At 42.4% G+C, this 24,528-nt stretch overlaps 1 protein-coding gene across 5 annotated transcripts in view; it reads left to right on the top strand.

Annotated features, from left to right (window-relative positions):
* The first annotated feature begins 3,191 nt into the window (after positions 1 to 3,191).
* The window catches only part of FSD1L (fibronectin type III and SPRY domain containing 1 like), a 73,640-nt gene continuing 52,303 nt past the window's right edge, over positions 3,192 to 24,528 (top strand). For 2 of the 5 annotated variants that reach the window (XM_059141871.1, XM_059141870.1), the window contains exon 1: positions 3,192 to 3,270. In XM_059141871.1, the coding sequence (XP_058997854.1) occupies positions 3,217 to 3,270 (54 nt within the window). In that variant the 5' untranslated portion in view covers positions 3,192 to 3,216. Of the gene's footprint in view, positions 3,271 to 7,504; positions 7,801 to 24,528 lie in introns of those variants that run through there. The other 3 variants (XM_059141873.1, XM_059141872.1, XM_059141874.1) reach the window with 3 other exon arrangements.

Here is a 24,528-nt window from a genome sequence, read left to right as displayed (position 1 = left end):
CATCTCCAATCCTGTCTGTGTTGTCTATGACTGCTTTCTCTCTACATAGTTGCATAGTTGTGGCAGAGATCATATGGCCTGAAAAAGCCTAAAATATAGACTGTCTGGGTGTTTCCAGAAAAAGTTAGCTGATCCCTGTTTTAGGTGACTTAGGAAGAAAGCCAAGTTATTATTTTTTCCTTTGAACTGAAAAACTACCTAAAGATTCGTAATGCTGAGATATTCACTGTATTTTAATGGTGGAGGAGGTGGTGGCACAGTCAGGATGGGGGTGGAGGTTTTGGGGATCTAACCCGGGAAGCTTAAGGGACAAGGACTAGGAGGGAGACATCTGGGTCTCTGGGTCCCCAGCCAACTCCCCACCCCAGACTCATCCCACTCATGTCCTTCCTATTCCTCCTGCCAAATCACGTTTCCTAAAATAACCCTTTGCTCATGAACCTGTAAGTGGTTTCCCACTTACAACATGCTCAAATCCCAACACCCCAGCCTGGAATTTAGAGACTATAACAATCTGACCCCTACTAATCTCTTTCCACATCCTGCCTTTTTTTTTTTTTTTGTAATCATGAGGAAGTCATGCTAGATTTGAATTTATGTCTCAAAGTCAATTTGTCTTTGATTCTTTTCTTTTTTTTTTTTAGTTTTTTTAAAATGTCAATTCCAGTATGGCTAACATACAGTGTTACATTAGTTTCAGGTATACAAAACAGTGATTCAAGAATTGTATGCATTATTCAGTGCTCATCATGATAAATGTACTCTTTAATCCCCATCACCTATTTCACCCATCCCCCCTCCTTTTGAGTCACTTTTTTCTTTTTTAGAGAAAGGGAGAGCATGCTGGGCAGGGTGTAGTGGTGGGGGGCAGTGAGAGACAGAGAGAGAACATCCTTTTGTTAAAATTTTTTTTTTAGGGGCGCCTGGGTAGCTCAGTGGATTAAGCCGCTGCCTTCGGCTCAGGTCATGATCTCAGAGTCCTGGGATCGAGCCCCGCATGGGCTCTCTGCTCAGCAGGGAGCCTGCTTCCCCTTCTGTCTCTGCCTGCCTCTCTGCCTACTTGTGATCTCTCTCTGTCAAATAAAATAAATAAAATCTTTAAAAAAAAAAAGTGTTAAAAAAAAAAAAGAATTGTATGCATTATTCAGTGCTCATCATGATAAATGTACTCTTTAATCCCCATCACCTATTTCACCCATCCCCCCTCCTTTTGAGTCACTTTTTTCTTTTTTAGAGAAAGGGAGAGCATGCTGGGCAGGGTGTAGTGGTGGGGGGCAGTGAGAGACAGAGAGAGAACATCCTTTTGTTAAAATTTTTTTTTTAGGGGCGCCTGGGTGGCTCAGTGGGTGAAGCTGCTGCCTTCAGCTCAGGTCATGATCTCAGGGTCCTGGGATCGAGTCCCGCATCGGGCTCTCTGCTCAGCGGGGAGCCTGCTTCCTCCTCTCTCTCTCTGCCTGCCTCTCTGCCTATTTGTGATCTCTCTCTGTCAAATAAATAAATAAAATCTTTAAAAAAAATTTTTTTAAATTTTTATTTTACTTATTAACATATGATGTATTATTTGCTTCAAGGGTACAGGTCTGTGAATCATCAAGTCTTACACAATTCTTTTTTTTTTTTTTTTAAGACATCTATGTATTTATTTGACACAGAGAGAGATCACAAGTAGGCAGAGAGGCAGACGGAGAGAGAGGAGGAAGCAGGCTCCCCGCCGAGCAAAGAGCCCGATGCAGGGCTCGGATGCAGGGCTCGATCCCAGGACCCTGAGACCATGACCTGAGCTGAAGGCAGAGGCTTTAACCCACTGAGCCACCCAGGTGCCCCTTGTTTTTAAATTGTAATACAAGCTTCCTCCGACATTGCTATGTATTTTTCAAAAAGATAATTTTTCATGCTGCAGAATATTCCTTTATTTGTATGTTCCAATGTTTTCTTAATACTTCTCCGGGATCAGGGGCATTGAGGGCTCCTTTTTCTGTTCATTTCACCTCCTATCTCCATTCTCCAGAGTTGTTCTCCTCATTCCCTCCCACCTTTGCTCAGGCTATTTCTTTGGCTTGGAGAGGATCCTGTCTTCCCTTCATGCCTGCTGTCTTAAGTTACCCCATCCAGCTTCGGTTCTGTCACTTTCCTTCTTCAAATTTCAATTGCTAGAGAGAAGTCCAGCAGAATGAGAGAGATGGATTTCAAGAGACTTGTTTCCCGGAAGTTCTGACGTGGCACCATCTGAATCTGACGGTAGCCCGACAGTATCAAAGGCTCACAGACACTATTATCTCCTGGCACTGTGCTCAGGAGAATGGTTTCTTTTAGAAAATAATAACTGATAGGGGCATCTGGGTGGCTCAGGCAGTTGAACGACTTGACTCTTGACTTCAGCTCAGGTCAGGATCTCAGGGTCATGAGATCGAGCCCCTTGTTGGGCTCAGTGCTGGGCATGGAGTCTGCTTAAGGTTATCTCTCTTCCTCCCTCTGCCCACCCCTCCCACCCCACTCCACTCATGCTCTCTCTCAAAAAATAAAAATAAAAATAAATAATGGAGAGCTACCATATATTATATACTTGACATAAATCAGACATGATTCTAGGTAAGCACTTTACATACACTGTCATTTATCTTCCTGACAACCCCCTTCAAGTGGGTATTACTAATACTCTCATTTTATAAATAAGACCACTGAGGTAAAGAGGTTACTGGATCGCCCAAGGCCACACAGTGGGAAAGTGGTAGACTCGGCATGTGGACTCAGTCTGGCATCAGAATCTGGGTGCTCAATTCACCAGCACCCTTTATCAATCTCTCCGTCTCATTCTGGCCCACACCATTCTCCAAGTATATGCAGAGGGAGAGGGGCTGCTGAGTAATGTTCTCACTAGGAACAGTGAGCCTGTTACTGTGTTAGAGAGCCAGGCAGGGGTGGTAGGGTGTGGGCAGCATCCTTTCACAATGGAGAGATCAACAGGCAGAAACATTTGCTTTGTGCTTGGTCATTCTCTGAACAAGAGGAGTCCAGAGGCGTTTCGAGAGCCAAGGCAGGCTGCGATGGAAACATCTGTGTCTTCCAGACTTCACTTACCTGGTGTCTCCGGTGCCTAGCAGAAAGCAAGCCATCACGCACGGAGAAGGTATTGTGACATAGCAACATCATAATGGCTACAGTTCAGTTAACTGCCCCTTTCATGCCCTATCCCAGGAAGGAGAGGGGCCTCTTACAATGGAGCGTATGAGAGTGGGGGTGGGGAGAAGGGATACAGAGCACATTCCAGAGGTGAGTACAATTGCAAAGCTGAGTCAGAAAGGGAACGAATCATTACTGGCTTCGAGTTTGCAGCATGACAGAACCTCAGGGTTCAGAAAGATGTTAAAAGTGATCTCTGCCATCTACCCTTCCACTGCCTGATCCCCTAGGAAAGCTCTGCCAGGCACATGCTTAGCCCCTGCTTGGACACCTCCACGGACAGGGACCCGCCACCAAAGTCCATTCCAGCTCTGTATGGCTGTTAGGAAGTTGGACTTTTTGTTGACCAGAAATGCATCTTCTAGTAGCTTCCACTCATCGGGTCTAATTCTATTGGTAGGATATTAGAGAACAAGTCACTGGCCTCTTCCACACCACAGCCCTAGAGAGATTTGAAGCCAATGATCACGTCCTCTCTGACATGAGAAACTTTTCCTTTCCAGGCTAAATACTCATAGGCACTTTTCATTGTGTCTCGTCTCACAGTTTCCAGGCCCTCTGTCATGTTGGTGTGCACTGATTGCTGCCCATTTTGCTTAGAGCTCTCCAACTACGGAGCTAGACCACAGCAGACCAGGATCATCCTTTTCTTCCCAGGAGAGCATAAATGTCTAAAAGGAGTTCCTAGGATCAGAAATTAGTACTCGGAGTTCAAGGGGCTTCCAGAACTTTCGGTTGAGTCTGTTTTAGTGAGAAGGAGGCAGGGAAAAAGAAGAATTAGGTTTCTAAGATTGGGAAGAGAGGATAGCTAATATTTTTTGAATACTTCCTACATGACAGGGACTGCTAAACTCTTAGTATGAATTATCTTGTTTCATCAACTCAAACCCCCCACAGGTGGTATTGTTATGATGCCTCGTTCACAATGGAAGACACTGAGGCATAGAGAAACCCATGGTTTTCCTGGGTGAGGTGGTGTATGCTGAGATCAGGCCCGATATTACCAGGGAGAAATAGGTGGAGATCTAGGGCTTCAACAAAGAGCAGTATCTGGCCAGTGATTATGCTTCAGAGAAACCAAGATAACAATGAAAATGGGAGTTGGGGTGACAGTAGGACTTCTAAGCCCCCAAAGACCAAGCGGTGATAAAGGCCATCCAAGGGTGACACAGGAGGATATGATGTACGAGGGAGTAATAATAGTAACAGCTATCATTCGTTAAATGTGTACTAAGCTCAGCGCTTTGCATATGTAATCTCCTTAATCCTCACAACCACCAAAACTGGGAATGACTGTGATCATGATCACTGCTCCGGATGAGGAAATTGAGGCTGATCTAGAGGAAAGACCCACTGCAGGCTACACTGCTGGTAGGCGCCAGGGTCAGGATTTAAATTCAGACTGCTGACTCCAGGCCTGTGGCCCTACACCTACTCCCAAAGGGGAACAGTGTTGGCGATACTTAAGGGAAGGAATGTTCTCTCCCAAGAGATGGGGGCAGCCCAGAATTTCTGAGGGTGTTTATGGTGCGGGAGTAACACCTGGCAAGAGAGGAGAGAGAACCTGGTTCTGAAAGAGACAATTTTGCCAGACTCTTCATATCAGCAGTGCCAATCCTGAGCTTATTCTAGCTTGATGTTCCCTCGGAAAGACATTCCTGGAGGCCCAGGAACCGCCATAAAATAAATACCTATGAGTAGATTTCTATCTCAGAATTAGAAACCTAAGGGTTAGAACATTGCTTTTAATGCCTCTGTAGTTGCTTGTCTTTTTTTATTTTTATTTTTTTTTTAAACAATTTGCTTTCTCTTAGTTCATTGGTTCTGAAGCTCTAGTGTGCATCAGTCACTTGGAGGATTTGTCAAAACACAGTTTTTCTGGACCTTCCTGCCAGAGATTCCGATTTAGTTAGTCTGGGGATGAAGGTTGAAAATTTGCCCTTCTAGCAAGTTCCCAGGTGGTGCTGATGCAGCTGGCCTGGGGATTACATTTGAGAACAGTGGCTTTGCTTTATTAGTAAAGCTACTTCTGAAAATTTCCAAACTGATTTGGCGGTGAAAAGTTAAGTACAGAAAAGGCATAGCAGCAGGAGTGGGGGGGGGGGGTGTTGACTGAGAGCCCAGCCAGGTGAGCACTGCCGCCAGAGAGTGTGGATAGGTGGGGAAAGACAGAAATCACAGCCAGAAGAGAGAGCAACCAGGGCAAGCAGAAGGCCTGGGTGAGCTGGCCAGGGAAGTCAGCCTGCCTGAAGAAAGAGAGATCACGCAAGGGCAGAAGTCAAATGGGGCAGAGCACTTGTCCAAAGCTGTAGGCTCCTGGCTGGGCTGCAGGGAAAGAGCTGGATGAGTAAGGAGGCAAGAAGCCAGGAGTGAGCTCCTGGGAAGTGACCTGTGACAGTATTCTGGCGATCACATTTCAGCGGCGACTTACTGTCTCCAAAGCCTCTTTCTATCTCCTCCTGTGGTTATACCTATCAGTCATAAAGTGTGCAGGGGTTTCTCTCTGAAGTAAAGTCCTTGCAGCAAGAGAACTGGGGACAGCCCTAAATACCATTTCTTCCCCTTAGTGATGTGTCCCATAGCAGAAGGTAGGGACAGGGCTCGGGCACTCAGTCATGCGGTTTGACCTCTAATGTTCTGCAGTCCCTAGGCTGCATTTCTCCCTGACTCAGCTGCAGTGAGTACCCAGTGTGGAGAAGGGCCTCCATGCTTGCAGGCCTGCCCTAGAGGCTGGTGCTTGGCTGTCCACCGCTCCGCATGGAATCAGGGTGGCTTGGATAGGAGGCTCCTTTCCCTTGATACCAAGAGACAGCTCTCTGCAAGTTTGCATGCCATTACTCCTTTCAGCTGCAGGAGCAAAACTGTGCATATAGGCACACCCTGGACCCTGGCCTTCAAGCACTGTCCACCCAGCTTGAACCAAGTCCCTGTTTTCCTTTTGTGCCCTTTGTTCTGTTTCTTGTACATGTCTGTCCAGTACAAAAAAAAAAAAAAAGGATTTATTGAGTGCATAGATGGCAGGCCCTGTGCTGGGGATACAGGTATGAGGAAAAGAAATTTTGACCCTCATGGAAGTCACAGTATAGAGACAATTACAGACTTGTAGGATAAATGCTGATTTCTTAAATAGAGCTCATGCCCTCTTGGGGTCTTTGCATTTGCTGTTCCTTCTATCTAGAATGCTCTTCCCCAGATCTTTGTATGCCTCATTCTCTCAGTTCAGTAAGGTCTCTTTGGAGGCCTTCCCTGACCTTCTTATGGAAAATGAAGCCCTCACAATTCTCCGAGTCCATTTACCCCATGTAATTTTTCTTTATAGTGCCTCTAACTGCCATATATCTACATACATACATATATATACACACACATATATGCAAATATATATATATATTATAGTGCCCCTACCACTGTGTGTATTTACATTAGTTTACTATATAGATAGATAGACACTTTTTTTCTTCTGCCTCCTATACTAGACTGTAAGAGCAGGGCCCTGTCACAGCTGAATTCCCAGTTCAGAGAACTGGTACCTAATAGGTGCTCAGTATATATTATTTTCCTTGTGTTCATTCATCGTGGGTGATTGCCTGGTTGGAACTCTTCTGAGCCTCTCCGGAGTCATCCAAATGGTGGACTGAGGCCTTTCTGCTTGAGGAAGAACCTTTTCAAGCCTACCTCCCCTAAGTTTCTATAGTTTTCATGGTCCCTTCAGGCCAGACTGAACAGGTTCTAGCCCCCCACCAACAACTGTAACTTACTGGCCATTAATTATGTACCGGGCACTTCAAATACGTTATTTTATCCTAACAATGCTCTGCTCTGCAAAGTCAGCATTACTGCTCTTATTTTAAGGAAGACGAAATAGGCCCAGGGAGAGTGACTTGGCCAGAATCACAGCGCGATCCCCAGGAGGGCTCTCTGGGGAAGGTCTACTAGGCTCCACGGTCTACCGAGGTTTCTGCCAATGTCCCTACAGGCCTTTCCCATGCTTCCACTACATCCTCCATCCCAGCCCTTTCCTTGTCACCAGACAGCGGGCCTGGTCTAGCCTGGCTGCTCCTGGACAGCCAGTGTCGGGGGTGCTTCAGATGCGTGCAGGGCGGAGAGGGGGCTCTCTCGAGGGTCAGAGCTTTCCTTCCCCTGCCCACCCCACGGGCCCGGCTGCTGGATACCCAGTGGTCCATGCCAAGACCTGCAGAGAGAGCGCGTGCTGGGGGGAAAAGGATGCGGGAAGGAAGGAAAGCCTCGGTCTGTGGACCCGCGGCTCTAGGAGGTTAGCACTGCCCCTCCTACCCAGCCCTGGCCACCCTCCGCCCCATCCCGTCTCGCGGCAGTGCGCATGCGCACGGTGCTCCGGGCGCCCTCCCTCCTGCGGGCCGCCCTTTCACCCGGGCAACCGCGGCGCGACGGTGGCGCGCGCTCTGGCTGGGCGCGGACCGGGCGGGGCCGGGCGGCGCCGCTGCAGGCTGAGGCTGAGCTTGAAGCTGAGGCGGCGGTGGAGGAGAGCGGGGTCCGTGGGGACCGTGTTGGCGTGCCCGATTTCCGTCCGCCTCGCCGCACGATTCTTCGACGCGGTTTCGGGCCCAACGGGTCTAGCCCCTGGCCATGGACTCCCAGAAAGTAAGTGGGGGGAAGGAGGCGCGGGGCCGCAGACGTTGGCGGGGATGGATGTCTGGGGCGCCCGGGGCCGGGTGGGCGGTGGGCGCGCGGGGCTGACCAGGCCAGGCTGGGCTGCGGCGGCGGAGGGCGAGGCTGCCGGCCCCCACCCTCCCTTCTCCCGCGGCGCTCGCCGGGCTGCGGGGACCGCGCCCGGTGACCCAAGCTGGCCTTTGGCCCTGGGCCCTGGCTCCTGAGGGGAAGAAGGGAGCTGTCCCCATTTCCCAGTGATTTCCTGCCGCGCTCTAGGCCGCCTTTGCTTCTCGAGCCTCCCCGCCTGCGAGCGCGGGTTTATCCCTCCTTAGCAGAAGCCGAGGCGCGCGGGGTCTACTACCTGCGGACGCCGAAGCTGAGGCTGCTTCCTCGACTCAGCCTGCTTTCTTGGCACAATGCGACCTGCTGTAGGTCGGGAACCCAATCTCCCTAGGACCGCGCCCCCCGCTCCCACCCGCCTCGTGACGGGTTCGGAGGCAGGTCTTGGTGTTGAGTTGTAGCTGATCTGGGAAGGAGAGCTCGCCGTCCCACCGTCTGCGACCCGTTTCTTGCTCGTCACAGTTACCTTAATGGTTGTTGTGGCCCGTGCATGCTTTCCGGACAAGTTAAAGAGAAGACCAGTAATTTCAATTAAGGGGGAAAAAAAAACCCCGTTTTCGAGAACATAGCCACTGTTTTGAATACAGTTAGAATTATTGATCTTCAGGCATAATCTCTGAATAGAAATAACCATCCTGTTCTCTTTGTTAGAGGATAGTAATTGAAGTATAGGATAGTATGGGAGGCGAGGACAAGTGTTATTAATAATGTAGCAGGGAAAACAAGGGCATATCCAAGAGGCCATTCTGTTCTATTCTTAGATGGAAAGCACTGGAAAAACTTACTAGAACAATGTTTTCTCAAACTTTGCTTGGATTCACCGCCTCAAGGAGCACGGCGGGGGCCAGGGAGGCCACGGGAAAATCGTGTAGTGGTGTTTGAAGCATTGACTGTTATAGTATTTTACTAAAGTGCATATGATTTAGTTTTAATTGTATGCATGCATCTTGAAACTCAGCTGGGTATACTCAGTTTTCATTTCCATGACTATTAGACATCTGTAAAAAATTAACATTTTGTTTACTTGGAATATATATGTTTGAAACATCTTTGCCTTAATTTGTAAAACATTTCACTGCTTATTTAACTTTTTTAAAACTTATTTAACTTATTAAACTTTTTAGGTAAAAGTCATATGGTAGGTGAATGGATGTTAATTCAGGGCAGAGACCCGGGTTCCATGGTGCTGTTTACTGGTTCTGTGATACGGAGCAAATCTCTTAACTGGGATTAATCTATTTCCTTGTTTATGCATTGGAAGTAAGAATATTTTATAGAGTTAGTGTAAAAATCAGGTGAAATAATTCGTTATGAAAACAAGGTGTTTTAAAGTTTACAAAGTACTAAAGTACTCTATGTGTTTTAAAATGGAATTTTAAAGAGTATTTTAATATGGATTATCTTTATTTTGCCAGGGCACGCATTATCCCTCACTTCAATAAGGGCTTGAGTTGGAATCTGTAGGTCCTGCAAGGTCCTACCACTAGCTCTAGGCTAAGACTTGAACTTATTTGGTCTCATTCCAAATGGTTGTTTGTTTGTTTGTTTGTTTAAGATTTTATTTATTTATTTGACAGAGAGATCACAAGTAGGGAGAGGGAGTGGGAGAAGCAGGCTCTCTGCTGAGCAGGGAGCCGGATGGGGGGCTCCATCCAGGACGGTGGGATCATGACCTGAGCCGAAGGCAGCCGCTTAACCTACTGAGCCACCCAGGCGCCCCCCAAATGATGTTTTTGAGTAGCTACAAGTACTGCCAGCAGTTTCCCCAGAGGTAGCAAGGAATTAGTTGTTCTTTGTGATAACTTTGAAATTTCACTTCTCAGTGTTAGAAAAGGTGCTGAATTTCATTTCATTTGTTGGTATCAAATAATATTTCTAATAAAAAACTATTTTCTTTTATAGCTTAAAACAAGTATCGGGTGTGAATGCTTATAACCGATTTATTGCTATGAATTTCAGCATTTTTTTCTCATGAATTACTGCAGAATCAGTTCTATACCTCAACTAATAATGAACTGTGTATTTCTCTTTAAGTAAGTATTACACCTCAGGTGTGATTATTCTTCCATGTTATAAAATGTTATAATGACAGGCACCTGGGTGGCTCAGTCGGTTAAGGGTCTACCTTTGGCCTCTCCTTCCCATGATCCTGGGCTCCTGGGACTGAGCCCCTCATCGGGCTCCTTGGTCCACTGGAGAGTCTACAACTCCCCCTACCCCTCCCCTCTGCTTGTGCTCTCGGTCGCGCTCCTGCTCTCTCTCACGCACACACACTCTCTCTCTCAAATAAATAGAAAAAATAAAATAACATGTTATAATGAAAATAGTAGCAGCTATGATACGTTAGTCATCGTAAGGAAAATGGTGAGGTACTACAAGTGGCAAATGGTGAGGATGGCTTGAATATATACACCTGTTAGTAAATAATTGGGATTTGGGCTTTAAATTATTAAAGAGGATGGCTTTGGAGCCAGGTCTCCAGTATTACGACCAACTATGAGCTGAATGAACTTGGGTAGTTAGCTATGTGTCTCTATTTTCTCATCTATAGAAGAGAGGTAACAATTGTACTTACATCAGAAGGTTATTGAGAAGATCATGTTAGTTTTTAAAAATCCTTGGTGCTTAGCCCACATTGAGTACTGCTGGCTATTGTTATGAATTTCATAATCCCAACTTCAAAATAACTTTTTCCTTTTGTTGATAATTTGTGTAACTATTTTTCTAATCCAATCTACCATTTTTAACCTTTGACCTTGAGTTTTAAAATACGTTTTTCTGTCTTTGTGTCTGTAATAAGTGATTTCAAATGGTGGTGTCAAAAAAGAGTTGTTGAATCCTAATTGAAAGAGGATTGGGAGTTGTGACTCATGCAGTCTGACAATAGGAGTTAAGTTAACTGGACAGTCTTACAGAAGCTTGATGGTGGCTAGTCAGCAGATGGACTAGCTTGACCAGCTGCTTTTTTGTCTGTGAAAATAACTTGGACTTCAGTGTTGTGTTAGCAACAGATGCTCTGTTTGAGTAGAGGAAGAAAACACAATTGCCTTGGGTGTGTAAGGCATACTGTTGGATACAGAAAACCACAGTATTATCTCCTAGAAATAAACAGAAGGATTTTGTTCATATCGAGTTTCTGGGACACTTTTGCGAACAGGATGTGTTATGGATAGGTGGCTTTGTTTGATACTCAAACCTTTTGATTATGTCCTTAAGTGGTTTTAAGATAAAATCCCAAAGGTTTCTGTACCTGAATAAATGCGTATGTTCAAAGAAACCAAGGAAACAACAGACATTTATACCTTTCTAGAATCTTGGCCCTTAGAATTTGATAGTTTAAGGTTTTGGAAAGGAGATCATTTGTATTCATAGGGGTTGCTGTTTCTAGGAAAGGTACATGCTGTAGGAATAATAAAGGTGGAAAGGAAGGGCCAGCCCAGGGGAGGGATGTTGTTAAGAGCATACATTGTAAAATGTTGGGTTTATCCTACTTTTTCCTGCATTTTCTTTACTTGCTATTTGGAAAGTAGAAGGTAAGGGTTGACTTTGCAAGAGGGGACAAATGTAGGTTGGGGAGATTGAACTGAATAGGGGGAGTTTTAAAGCATGACAGGCTGTAGCAAGTAGTGGTCTCCACATGGCTTCCTTATCCCAGTTTCCTCCTCCACGCTGGTATTAGCTCTTCTTTTCCTATATTGTTCCTTAGCAGTTCAGAGACCTCCATATCCAGACAGTCAGCCATTTTCATGTTCCAAAATTACTTCCTCTTCTCAGTCAAAAAAATATATTTCCCGAAGAAAAGAAAGAAAAATGAAATTTGAGTATTGTTCTGCATCTACTATTGTGTTAGATTGCTTTAAACTCTCACGATAACTTACTCCAGTTGCACATCTATATAGAAAACCAAACTCAGAAGCTAACTGACTTCTTTAGGGTTGCACAGCTAGCAACTGATAGTCTGCATTTAAGCCCTATCTTTCTTCACGACCCAAGCTTTTTTCATTACCACTCTTCTTTCCTGAATCCTTTGTCTTTAATGGTGATATGATTAATTAAAATTTGGGATGTTAATAGGAATGAATCCCTATAGTTTTTTTTTTTTTTTTTTTTTTTAAGATTTGCTTATTTCTGGGCACCTGGGTGGCTCAGTGGGTTAAGCCGCTGCCTTCGGCTCAGGTCATGATCTCAGGGTCCTGGGATCGAGTCCCGCATCGGGCTCTCTGCTCAGCAGGGAGCCTGCTTCCTCCTCTCTCTCTCTGCCTGCCTCTCTGCCTACTTGTAATCTCTCTCTGTCAAATAAATAAATCTTAAAAAAAAAAAAAAAGATTTGCTTATTTCTCTGAGAGAGAGAGAGTCCACTCGTGCATGTGCATATGAGCATGGGGAGGGGCAGAGTGAGAGGAAAAAGCAGAGTCCCTGCTGAGAAAGGAGCTTAACCTTGGGCTGGATCCCAGAACTCTGAGATCATGACCTGAGCTGAAGGTAGATGCTTAACCCACAGAGCCATTCTGGTGCTCGTGCTCCTATAAAATAGTTTGTTTGTTTTTTAAAAGAAGCTAATTAAATCTAGGGAAAACCATTGATAGAAAGTAATAGAACATGATTAATGTAAAACCCTGGAATTTGGTCTGCCTTGATGCCCTGATACCATTTTTTCGTGTGTGTGTGTGTGTGTGTGTGTGTCTGTATCCCCTCTCCTGCTCTTTTTTTGTTTTTGAAGGAGGGTCTTAGCTCTCTAAAGTAGAGCTGTGAACAGGAAAGTATACGTTGAGTTTTATATACCCTATCCAAACGCAACTGCAGTCATTCCCATGGAATGGATCAAAGTAATCTGGGATGTACAGGCATAAGATACCCTCTTTAAAGGACCATACTGACATACTCTTGATCACTATATTTAAATACAGATGTGTTCATTTTTGAATTGAACTTGGCGGTTTAAAAACATTGGATATAACAAGTTGACCCTTGAACAACACAGGAATTAGGTGTGCTGACGTGCCCCTGACACAGTTGAGAATATGCATATAACTTTTGACTCCCTCAAAACTTAACTACTAATAGCCTACTTTTTTTTCTTTTTCCTCTTTTTTAAAAGATTTTATTTATTTGACAGAGAGAGAGATCACAAGTAGGCAGAGAGGTGGTGGTGGTGGGGAAGCAGGCTCCCCACCGAGCAGAGAGCCTGATGCGGGGCTCGATCCCAGAACCCTGGGATCATGACCTGAGCCAAAGGCAGAGGCTTAACCCACTGAGCCACCCAGGTGCCCCTTAATAGCTTACTTTTGACTGAAAAAGTAAACTGGAAGCCTATGGATACGGTAAACAGTCATTTGGCATACATTTTGTATATGTATCATATGTTGTATTCTTTTTAATTTTTTTAAGATTTTATTTATTTATTTGACAGAGATCACAAGCAGGCAGAGAGGCAGGTGGGCGGGGTTGGGGGGAGACCAGGCTCCCTGCTGAGAGTGAGCCAGATGTGGGGCTCCATCCTAGGACCCTGAAATCATGACCTGAGTCAAAGGCAGAGGCTTCAACCACTGAGCCACCCAGGTGCCCCCATATGTTGTATTCTTATAATAAAGTAAGCTAGAGAAAAGAAAATGTTAAGAAAGTTATAAGAAAGGGAAAATATATTTACAGTACTTAACTGTAAAAAATCCATTTATAAGTACACTGGTGCAGTTCTAACCCAGAACCAGGCAGTTCAGAAGTCGATGGTGAAGCAGATTCATCCTTCCTTCCTCTCTGTCTCCCACTGCCCTCGTGCCCTCCCACCTCCCTCCTGCTCGCTCTTTTTTTCATTCATTCATTCACTCGTTCATTTTAATTTTAACACTGTGCTTCTTTGCAATGCCTGGCTGAATGGAAGCAGGATTATTCATGCAGTAAACATATACTGAATGTTTGCCATGGTGATAAATAATCTACTCCAGCCTAGGGTTGACAGTATTTTAAAGATGGTAGATTTTATCTCCACCTCTCTTTTTGTTGGTACTCAGTTGGTACTCTTTCTAGCCATAAGGTTCTGTTAGAATCTGGTCTTAGTTATTGATACTTATTGATTGATAGCTAATTATATTTTGAGCTAATTTATAACAAGGTGTTGTTAGCACAGCCAGTCGGTGTACTTTTGTTACATTATAAATATAAGTAATACAAGCTTATTGTAGGAAAATAGGAAATATAGATAAATGAAAATCACCCATAACCCTCCTACTCAGATGTAACCTGTTTTAATATTTGTATGTATTACATTTCAATTTTTTAATGCATATAGAAACTTAAAAAAATTATGGTATCATGCCATGGTAATACTGCTTTATAGTTTGCCTTTCACTTAATATATTATAAATCTTTTATCATGTTAGTTTTATTCTATACTTAGTGAAGAATTCTTTGTGTGGATGCATTGATTTTTAATCAGTGCTTCTTATTGTATATTTATGTTGGTCCCAACCTTCTGGTGTTGGATGAACATCTTGTAGCCAAGTCTCTGCTTATACCTTTAATTATTTACTTAGAAAAAATTAGTAGAGGGGCGCCTGGGTGGCTCAGTGGTTAAGCCGCTGCCTTCGGCTTGGGTCATGATCCCAGGGTCCTGGGATCGAGCCCTGCATTGTGCTCTCTGCTCAATGGGGAGCCTGCTTCCTCCTCTCTCTCTCTGCCTGCCTCTCTGCCTACTTGTGGTCTCTGTCTGTCAAATAAATAAATAAAATCTTTAAAAAAAAAAAAAAAAGAAAAATTAGTAGAAATGGATTTATTGAGTCAATGTGTCTAAACTTTTTTTAATAAGTTTTTATTTTTTTTTTTTAATTTGACAGAGATCACAAGTAGGCAGAGAGGCAGGCAGAGAGGAGAGAGAGAGAGGAGAGAGGAAGCAGACTCCCCGCTGAGCAGAGAGCCCGATTCGGGGCTCGATCCTAGCACCCTGGGATCATGACCCGAGCTGAAGGCAGAGGCTTTAACCCACTGAGCCACCCAGGTGCCCCAATGTGTCTAAACTTTTAAAAATCTTTGGTATGTATTGCCAAGTTGCCCTTCAGTAGGGTTGTTAGTTTATACTGCCACCAGCAGAACCTGAGTGCACCCTTATCTTCATTCCCATTGCACCTCCCTCAGTTAGGTGGTGGGACCTCTGGTTTCTTTGGCTTCCTAGACTTCACTGAATGAAACAACCAGTTTAGAGGTCACTGTGCATGGCTAAGACTTCTTTAGCTTGTGACTCGTTATATTTCTTCAAATCCTAGGTGGGAGAGTACTTCTGTCCTGATGTCTTACAGCTAGGCTCAACATTGAAAGATACAGTTCCCTCCCAGGTCTTTTATTAGATTTTTTTCTCTGGATCACCTCAGTTGTCTTTGTAAATAGGTAGTGTTCCTAACTGTTTCAGTGTTAAGAGAGGGCATAGCTTTCTACCATCTAGCTATTTGTGGTAATTAGATTCCTGAATTCCTCAGCAATCTATAACTCTCCATTTTCAGCTCTTCACATAACATCTGAGCAAATACTCTTCTTTGTGTTGCCAGCGCTATGGAGAGCTGGTGAGATTCTGGTTGTATAGCTTATCAGTTGGATAGAACTTTCTGGATTTTAACTCTTATTACTTAATTACTTAATTCAAAGTCTATGGTGTGGTATGATGCAAGTGGCATCATTCCTGGTGGCATTAGGATATTTTCCAGAAGGGCTCTCTCCTGGTTGCATTGGTCCCTTTGCTCTGATTGCAAGAACCTTATGGTTCTTGCTTGTTTTGTACACTCTGGCAGTATAAGCAGCCTAAAGTAGTGTAAAATTACAGGCACCTTCTTAGATTTGAACTGTGACTGCTACCTGATAGTTGTGTGATCTAAGAAATTTTCTTAACTTCTCTAACCTTCCTTTTCTTCAACCATAAAATGCAAAGATTGATACTACTTTTTATTTTATTTATTTACTTATTTATTTTTAATACTTTATTTATTTGACAGAGATCACAAGTAGGCAGAGAGGCAGGCAGAGAGAGAGAGAGGAGGAAGCAGGCTCCCCGCCGAGCAATACTGGGTTCTATCCCAGGGCCTTGGCATAATGACTTGAGCCGAAGGCAGAGGCTTAACCTACTGAGCCACCCAGGCTCCTCACTGATACTACTTTTAAAAAATCTGTTGTGGGGAGCCTGGGTGGCTCAGTTGTTAAGGGTCTGCCTTTGGCTTAGGTCATGATCCCAGGATCCTGGGATCGAGGCTTGCATCAGGCTGCCTGCTCAATGCGAAGCCTGCTTCTTCCTCTCCCACTCCCCCTGCTTGTATTCCCTCTCTGGCTGTCTTGCTCTCTGTCAAAAAAAAAAAAAAATCTGTTGTGATGATTAAAAAGACACAGTTCCTGGCATGTAGAAGGTGCTTAATGAATACTACTGAAATGACCGTAAGAATAGTTTGACTCTCTTAAATTGTAGATTGACTAGTAATATTTGCAGTGGATTCTAGATTTGTGTATTTCAGCAGTCTGGAATACTAATGTAGAGTTTGAGTCAGAAATCTCTTGATGTGAGTAGGTGGCTGGTGGAAAACACATAGAGTATTTCTCTAATTATGAGCACATGGTCATTGAGGGCCTCAATTGAGACTAGCATATGAACTTGGGTATAATGGTTTTCTGTCACTGGTTCTAAGAACAGGAAGTTTCTGCACCATAATTTCAGGGGCTGGTTGCACTGATAGTTTTCAAGTAAGTAACCCAAGTTGGCAGTTTTTTGTTGGATGTAGCAAAATTAAGACTCAGCATTCAAATTTGTCATCTTCACATATATTAGGCTAAAACCAGTAGAACCATGCCATTTCTTTTTTTTTTAATAAAGATTTTATTTATTTATCAGAGAGAGAGAGAGGGAGAGCGAGCGAGCACAGGCAGACAGAATGGCAGGCAGAGGCAGAGGGAGAAGCAGGCTCCCTGCTGAGCAAGGAGCCCGATGTGGGACTGGATCCCAGCACGCTGGGATCATGACCTGAGCTGAAGGCAGCTGCTTAACCAACTGAGCCACCCAGGCGTCCCGAGAACCATGCCATTTCTAATGTTGGAATTCATCATGTTAACACTTATAAGATGATACATTTACAGTAAGAATAGCTGTTTTTGTTGACCTTGGATCTGGCAGGGTGGTACATGTTAAAATCTGTTGAACTGTTCTGGTTTTTACAATCTTGAGGTAAAATCTTAGTCTTTTTGGTGCCCTTAGATAGTCTTTTCATATACCTCAGATCTTTATTTTCAGGTAGTACAGTGTAAAAATTGAAAGCACAGACTCAGGAGTCAGACTGCCTTAATTTGAACACAGACTGCCACATTTTAGCACTGAGATCATGGGCACACTCATTTAACCTCTTTGTACCTCAGCTTTCAAATTAGAAAATGGGGATAAGGGTGCCTGAGTGGCTCAATGGGTGAAGCCACTGCCTTCGGCTCAGGTCATCATCTCGGGGTCCTGAGATCCAGTCCTGCATTGGGCTCTCCGCTCAGCAGGGAGCCTGCTTCCCTCTCTCTCTCTCAGCCTGTCTCTCTGTCTACTTGTGATTTCTCTCTGTCAAATAAATAAATAAAATCTTAAAAAAAAAAAAGAAAATGGGGATAATAATAGTGTCCTACTTCATAGGATTCTTGAGAAGATTAAATAAATATATGTAAAAAGCTTAAAATGATGCTTGGCTCTTAGTATAAAAGTGTTATTTATTGTTTTGCTCAGCGACTATTGTGCTTTTACTTCACATGATTTATTGTGACTATTGTGATTAATGTTATAGGCATAACATTAAGCTATGCTCCTTTGAAGAGGGTGCCTCATGCTTTGTACATCCCAGCTCCTAGATTTTTGATCCATTCCATGGGAATGATTGCAGTTGCGCTTGGCTGGGGTGTATACTCCCCCCTCCTTACTTTTTTTTCGTTTTTGTTAGCATAACACTTACCTTAGCTTATCTCCCTAGTCAAGTAATTGGCAGGCTCAGTCCTCAGTTTTTGAGATCCTGGTAACTGTGCTTTTTGACCAAAGAATAATGGCTGAGATTGCCTGTGCAATCTCACGATATCTTTGGAGACTCATGTCCTGTATATTTTACTGTGATCTGGCAGAATTGATATTTGGCAAAGCATATCTTCAGACCTGTATCACCTAGAACTCTTAGTCATCCCAGCAGAAGTCTTGCACAGTATAATTTTATTGGAAGGTAAAGAGATACTGGAGGTCTGAGGTGAAATCTGAGACCCTTGTAGGCATCCTTTCTCATTGATAGAATCCCACAGAGCAGATGTCCTCCTCCATCATCAGGATTTGATAATAACTGAGGCTAATATATATCACAGTGAGCTCATTTCATAAATACCTTTTTGGAACTTGTCTTAATGATGGAACTTCTTCTTCTTCTTTTTTTTTTTTTTTGATGGAACTTCTTTTAATGGTACATCATGTATATGTTTTAGAACAGTGCTTATAGGCAGAGGAACTGATAGGTGTGAGAGTTCCCAGGTGGGAAACAAGGCATGTTAGAAATAAGGCTACTGTGGCAAGGAAGAGGAAATCTGGTGTGAATTGAAGCAGGAGAGGTAGGCAGTAGAAAGATCATGCAGGGTTTTATAGATTATGTAAGATCATGTTAACAGGTCATGTTAAAGATTCTCAGTTTTAATCCAAGGACCAGTGGAAAGCCATTGAAGACCAACTATTAAGCAGGAAGAGTGATGCTATCATATTCTAGCTGCAGTATACAGAACTGATTATTGGGGGAGAAAGAATGGATCACAAGCCAGTTAAGTTTTACAGGAGTATAAGTTCAGATATGATATTAACTTGTACTAAGATACTAGTAATGATTATAGAACTGTTTAGGAGATAAAGTCCTCAGGACTTGGTGATTACACATAGAGCACAGATGAAAGGAGAGGGTGTAATGATGGTGGCCTGGGTTTCTGATTTTGCGGTTAGTATCGCCATTTGCAGAGAAGAACACTAGAGAAGGGCTCAGATTTAGTAGGAGACATTATGAGATTCTGAGTTTTGAAATGCTTATGAGATATCCAAGTGGAGATTCCAAGTAAGCAGTTGGATGAAAACAGTCTAGAGCTCAGAGGAGAGGCTCTGTATCTAATGGTGCACTGATTGTGCACAGCTTACATTACATTTCTTGGAGCTTTTGGCTTTGTGCTTCCTCCTCAACTTCTTTAACATTACTGTGTCTCCATTATAAAAACTATTAATTGTGGAGGCCCAAAAGGGATAAACTGGGATAGAAAACTCAAAAGGATTATGGTATCCTTTAATTTTCTGTCTCTTTCTTTAAGTTTCTGAATATAGATATCCTCCCTGGCATGTTGCCTGCCATATTTAGAAAAACTTTAACAAAATTATGTTGGATTTTATACCTATTCAGTTAGCCTCCTGTTGCATACCTCTTATATTAGGTACACATAATCCCCATATATACTTCTTCTCTAAGTCCTTCCACTATAGAAACTTCAGCCTCTTAGCACATACACAAGCTGGGGTTAAGTTTCAGAACTCAGTTCATGGAATCCTAATCCTTTAGTTTTTATAAGTTTTGTAGTTTATAAGTTTTTGGTTTTATAGTTCTATAAGTTTGGGTACTTAAATATTTTGGTTCTTGTAATTTGTTTTCCAGTTCTGCTCAGCTCCAAGTTCCTTAGTTCTTTCTGTCTTCATTTCATTTTCACCTGTAGTCTAGCTAGTCCCTGTTCTTCTGAGGGCCAGAATGGTTGAAGCCCTGGTCCCCTTGATAATTTATTTCTCATCCCTTCCTGAAGAACTTCCACTACAGAAGAATATTAAGTGTGAATTCTTAATTAGTCTTTTGCAATTGCTCATTCTCTCCAGATTAAAGGGCAAGTGGCTTCAGAGGTTCTGGAGCCCTTCAGCAATCTGTCCTTGTAAACTTTCAGGATACCTCCCTTTTTTCTTCTTAGAAAAGCTTACAGTAGAGGTAGCACTTTATCTGTATTAGCTACCAAGGTCACATTGGTTGCTTTGGGTTCTGATTCGTAGTCATCTGGATGATTGCTTCTTCTGCAGCCATGTTCTTTCTTTCTTTCTTTCTTTTTTTCTTAAGATTTTATTTGTTTATATGAGATTGAGAGCACGTGAGAGAGTGAGCTCAAGACGGGGGTAGAGGGAGAGGGAGAAGCAGACTCCCTGCAGAGCAAGGAGCCCCCATATGAGGCTCAGTCCCAGGAGCTGGAGATCACGTCCTGAGCCGAAGGAAGACACTTAACTCACTGAGCCACCCAGGTGTCCCACTACAGGCATGTTTTCTAATATATTTGGTAGCTGCTAAAATATAGGTCACCATAAATGCTGAGGCTCCAAAGCCCTCTACAGCTGTCTTGTTTATTTGTGTAGCATCTCAGTGGTTTATATTATAGCAAAGGCTCCAAAGTGCTCCCTATCTAGAGATTGAAGTAACACCCCCACCCTGAGAATCTCAGACTTCAGTCTTTGTTACTTTGGCAGTAAGGTAAGCTGTCTTTCTTAGGATGTGGGCCCTTTATGTAGGTGTTCTGTGGTAGACCCTCAGTCTGTACTAGAACTCCTAGTGAAGTGCAAAATGTGAGTGATAAAGCATTTTCTCTTCAAAGAATGAGAAGGTGTTCCCCTGAACTACTATATCAACCTTTAAAGACCTTTCCTTCCCCACCAGTTTCTGGGGGAGTATGGTATTTTTAACCCACTGAGCCACCCAGGTGCCCCGATAATGGTGTTTTTAAAGCCTTAGGTAATTCCTATGGAATACCATTACCCCAAAAGCTTTACTACACAGATCGTAGGGTTTCTTTCCAGAAATATTGCTATTAACACTTCATGCGCCAATACAGATTAAGAAAGATAATTTTTCATCTTCTGGTAACAGCAGAATTTTGAATGAATTAAAGGAGAATAGTCTTTACCATTAGATTTTTAAAATAGTCTTAACCATAAGATTAACTGTAATCTCAGGGTATTATAGTTTGGAAGTATGGAGCAATACCGTACACGAAGGAGCCTGGTGATTCTTTAAGTTTGTATAAGCTGTCTTCAGGGCAGCTTTGTTTTTGTCAGATACCAGCCTTGATATGGACGTTTAAGTTTTTTCCAACCAAAACTAATGAGCAGTGTAAGTTTTACAGGAGAGAAGAGTAGCTTTCTCTTATGGTATTAGTGGAATCCCAAAGGGAAAGTTGCTTAAGCATTGGAGTTTTGTTTATTTTTGAGAAGTGGTAATATTATAATATTTTCTCGTATAATAATATGGAAAGATAATATTTACATAAAGAAAAATTGAGAAATTAGTGAAATTCTGGTAAAGGAATTTGGTTGTAACATTTTAGCTTATATTCAATAACAGCTATTGTAATTCCAGGAATCTAGCATATGGTAAACATATATAGAAATTCTGGTATTCTGAGAAAAAATTAAGAAAGCTTTTATTAATTAAGCAGATCTATATAGGATCTTTGCCTTGATCCCAGTCTTAGAAATATATGGACTATTTGGATGGACTTTTTTGTCCAGTATGGTAGCTTTGTGTCCCATTTGGTTATTGGGCACTGGAAATGTGACTCATTTGAATTGAGATGTACTGTAAGTGTAAAATGCGCATCAAATTTTGAAGACCTAGTACTAAAAAGGAAGGAAAAAAGGAATTTGGTAATTGTTAAATTTTGATTACATGTTGGGATAATATTTTGGATCAGTTGGGTTAAGTAAAATATTCAAATTAACTTCACCTGTTTTACTTTTTTTGATGTGGCTACTGTTTGGCCCTCGCTATATGCCTGTTGAATGTTGCATTGATAAAGGCTGTATTCTTTCCTGTAACGTTACTGTGAGAACAGACTCTAATGACTTTCAGTAAGTGGGTAACTTTTTTTTTTAAAAGATTTTATTTATTTGAGAGAGAGAGAGAGAACGAGAACGAGTGGGGGAGTTGCAGAGGGCGAAGCTGAATCCTCCTGTGATCATGACCTGAACTGAGAGCAGATGCTTAACCAACTAAGCCACTGGGGCATCCCCAGTAAGTAGGTAATTCTCAGAAGTATAAAGAATTTAGCTTGAAAACTTAATAAACCTTAGAGCGTTTAGATGTTTTTAACTCTACCCAGTGAATAGCTTTAAAATGGTAGGAGGTTTCTCATTAAAATGTTTGGACTTAGAGGTTACCTAGCTGAGACAAATAGGCTTTAGCTATCTCCAAAGAATTTTTGCTACAGAAATCCCAAAAAATGAAAGTGGAAAGCTGTTTTGTACTAGGGAGATTTTGGGGGTTTTTTTTGTTTTTGTTTTGTTTTGTTTTGGCTCTGAACTAGTTCTACCTTTTTTACATACCAATGCTCTACAGTTTCTTTGTGAAATTTCCTTCAATGTTTATTGTATTCACATATATCCTGGCAATTGAAATTTAGTTATTGAGTTGAATTCATTGGGCCTAACTCTATGGGATAAAATCTCTACTAGAAGACTCTTCTTTTTTACCTTAAAGTTCACAAGTATGCTTAGTACTGGACAGTTTAACCTCAAGCAGTGATTTTCTGTTATGGGAATTTTGACCATTTTATATGTCACAAAGAGTCTTAGCAAACCAAAATTTTAAAAGAATATATAATTTATTGTCTGGCTATTTCATATGATGAGCAAATTGGTTAGACTTAGAGACAGTATTCTAAAGAGGTAAACAGCATGGATTTTGGAGGTAGGCTGAGCATAATTTATACCTTCCTAGCAGTTTCTATCATTTTCTCATCTGTACCATACAGATGTGCCCTGCCATTAGGAGGGATAAAAAGGGAAGCAGGTATAGTCCATTTACCAAGAAGAGTCTCTTCTTTTCTTTTTTAAAGATTTATTTATTTATCTTAGAGGGAGATAGCAAGCAATGAGAGCAAGAATCGGGAGCAGAGGGAAAGGGGGAGAGAGAATCCCAGACTCATACTGAGCCCAACCTGGGGCTTGATTTCATGACCCCAAGATCATAACCTGAGCTGAAATCTAGTCAGATGCTCAACTGACTGAGCCGCCTTGTGTCCCAGAAAGAGCCCAGTCTTGACTGAAGCTTACTCTACACAGCCCAGTGATTGTGCAGAACCACTTTTACTCTTCCATTGTGTTTTTAAATATATATAGAACCTACCTTGGATGAATAACTGAAAGACTCTTAAGTCATCTGTCCTCTGTTTCTGCATCTCTGTACTACCATTCTTGCCCCTAGAACTGTGCCCACTCCTGCCCCAAGTCTCAGCTTCATTTTGCCCCTCTGCTAGTTGTTTTGTGTTCAAATCTTGGTGCACCTGTTTCTGCGAAGAACACCAACAGGATAAACAGCTAACTCTTGATGTTTATCTGTCATGACATAATTTCATTGTATTGTATCAAAATACCACCAGCAGGGGCACCTGGGTGGCTCAGTGGGTTAAAGCCTCTGCCTTTGGCTCAGGTCATGATCTCAGGGTCCTGGGATCAAGCTCCGCATTGGGCTCTCTGCTTGGCAGGGAGCCTGCTCCCTCCTCTCTCTCTCTGGCTGCCTCTCTGCCTACTTTTGATCTCTGTCTGTCAAATAAAAAATAAAACAATAAAATACCACCAGCAGTGAGGATGGGAAGAAATAATAAAGGTAAGTGAATACAGCAGAGAGCCCTAGGCAGCCTCAGGGATGATGTTAATATCTCCTTATCTCCAGGGATTCTTGTGAGAATTAAATGAGAGCTGTTGTGATTACTTTTAAATTTTTACTACTCTAATGCCTTGTGAATACTTATTAAAATATTTTCCCTTTATCATTTTATTTTTGGAGCTCTTTACATATAGCCCTTTATTGATATCGGATTATATTTTGAGAAGAACTTATCATAAAGTCTTGTAGGACATTATTAAAATATTTATACTTGTAAGTATTTAGAGAAACAAGGCTTGGGCTTCTGAGAAAATTATAAAGTGAAAGTACTTGCATTTGATTTTTACTGAGAGTACAAGTACCTTGTATGGATTTTGCTATTACTACTCATGAAGAGTTATTGAACAACTAGACTTAGGCTGTCCAGTATGACAGTACTTGTCACACGTGGCTATAAAAAGTGAAAATAACTAAAGTTAAAAACAGTAAACTCAGTTCCTCAGTTCTGTCTACATTTCAAGAGCTCATTAGTTTCATGTAGCTATTGATTGCCAATTTGGACAGTCTATATAGGATATGTCCATCATAGCAGAGTATCTTATTGTACAGCACTGAACGAGATAGTATGAGAAGATTAAATAACCAAGGATTTTATTTAAATAGGAAGCACTATCAAAAAGTATGAGGTATTTGCTACTAAAATTACTTTTATGGTTTTATAGAATCTGCTAACTGTTGCAGTGAATATTATAATTTTAGCTACAGTTTTTTTTAATTAAATTAATTTATTTATTTTCAGAAAAACAGTGTTCATTATTTTTTCACCACACCCAGTGCTCCATGCAATCCGTGCCCTCTATAATACCCACCACCTGGTACCCCAATCCCCCACCCCCCCACCACTTCAAACCCCTCAGATTGTTTTTCAGAGTCCATAGTCTCTTGTGATTCACCTCCCCTTCCAATT

The sequence above is a fragment of the Mustela lutreola genome, chromosome 12 (genome assembly GCF_030435805.1).
Source record: "Mustela lutreola isolate mMusLut2 chromosome 12, mMusLut2.pri, whole genome shotgun sequence".
Classification (NCBI taxonomy): domain Eukaryota; kingdom Metazoa; phylum Chordata; class Mammalia; order Carnivora; family Mustelidae; genus Mustela; species Mustela lutreola.
This window is presented reverse-complemented; position numbering and strand designations above follow the sequence as displayed.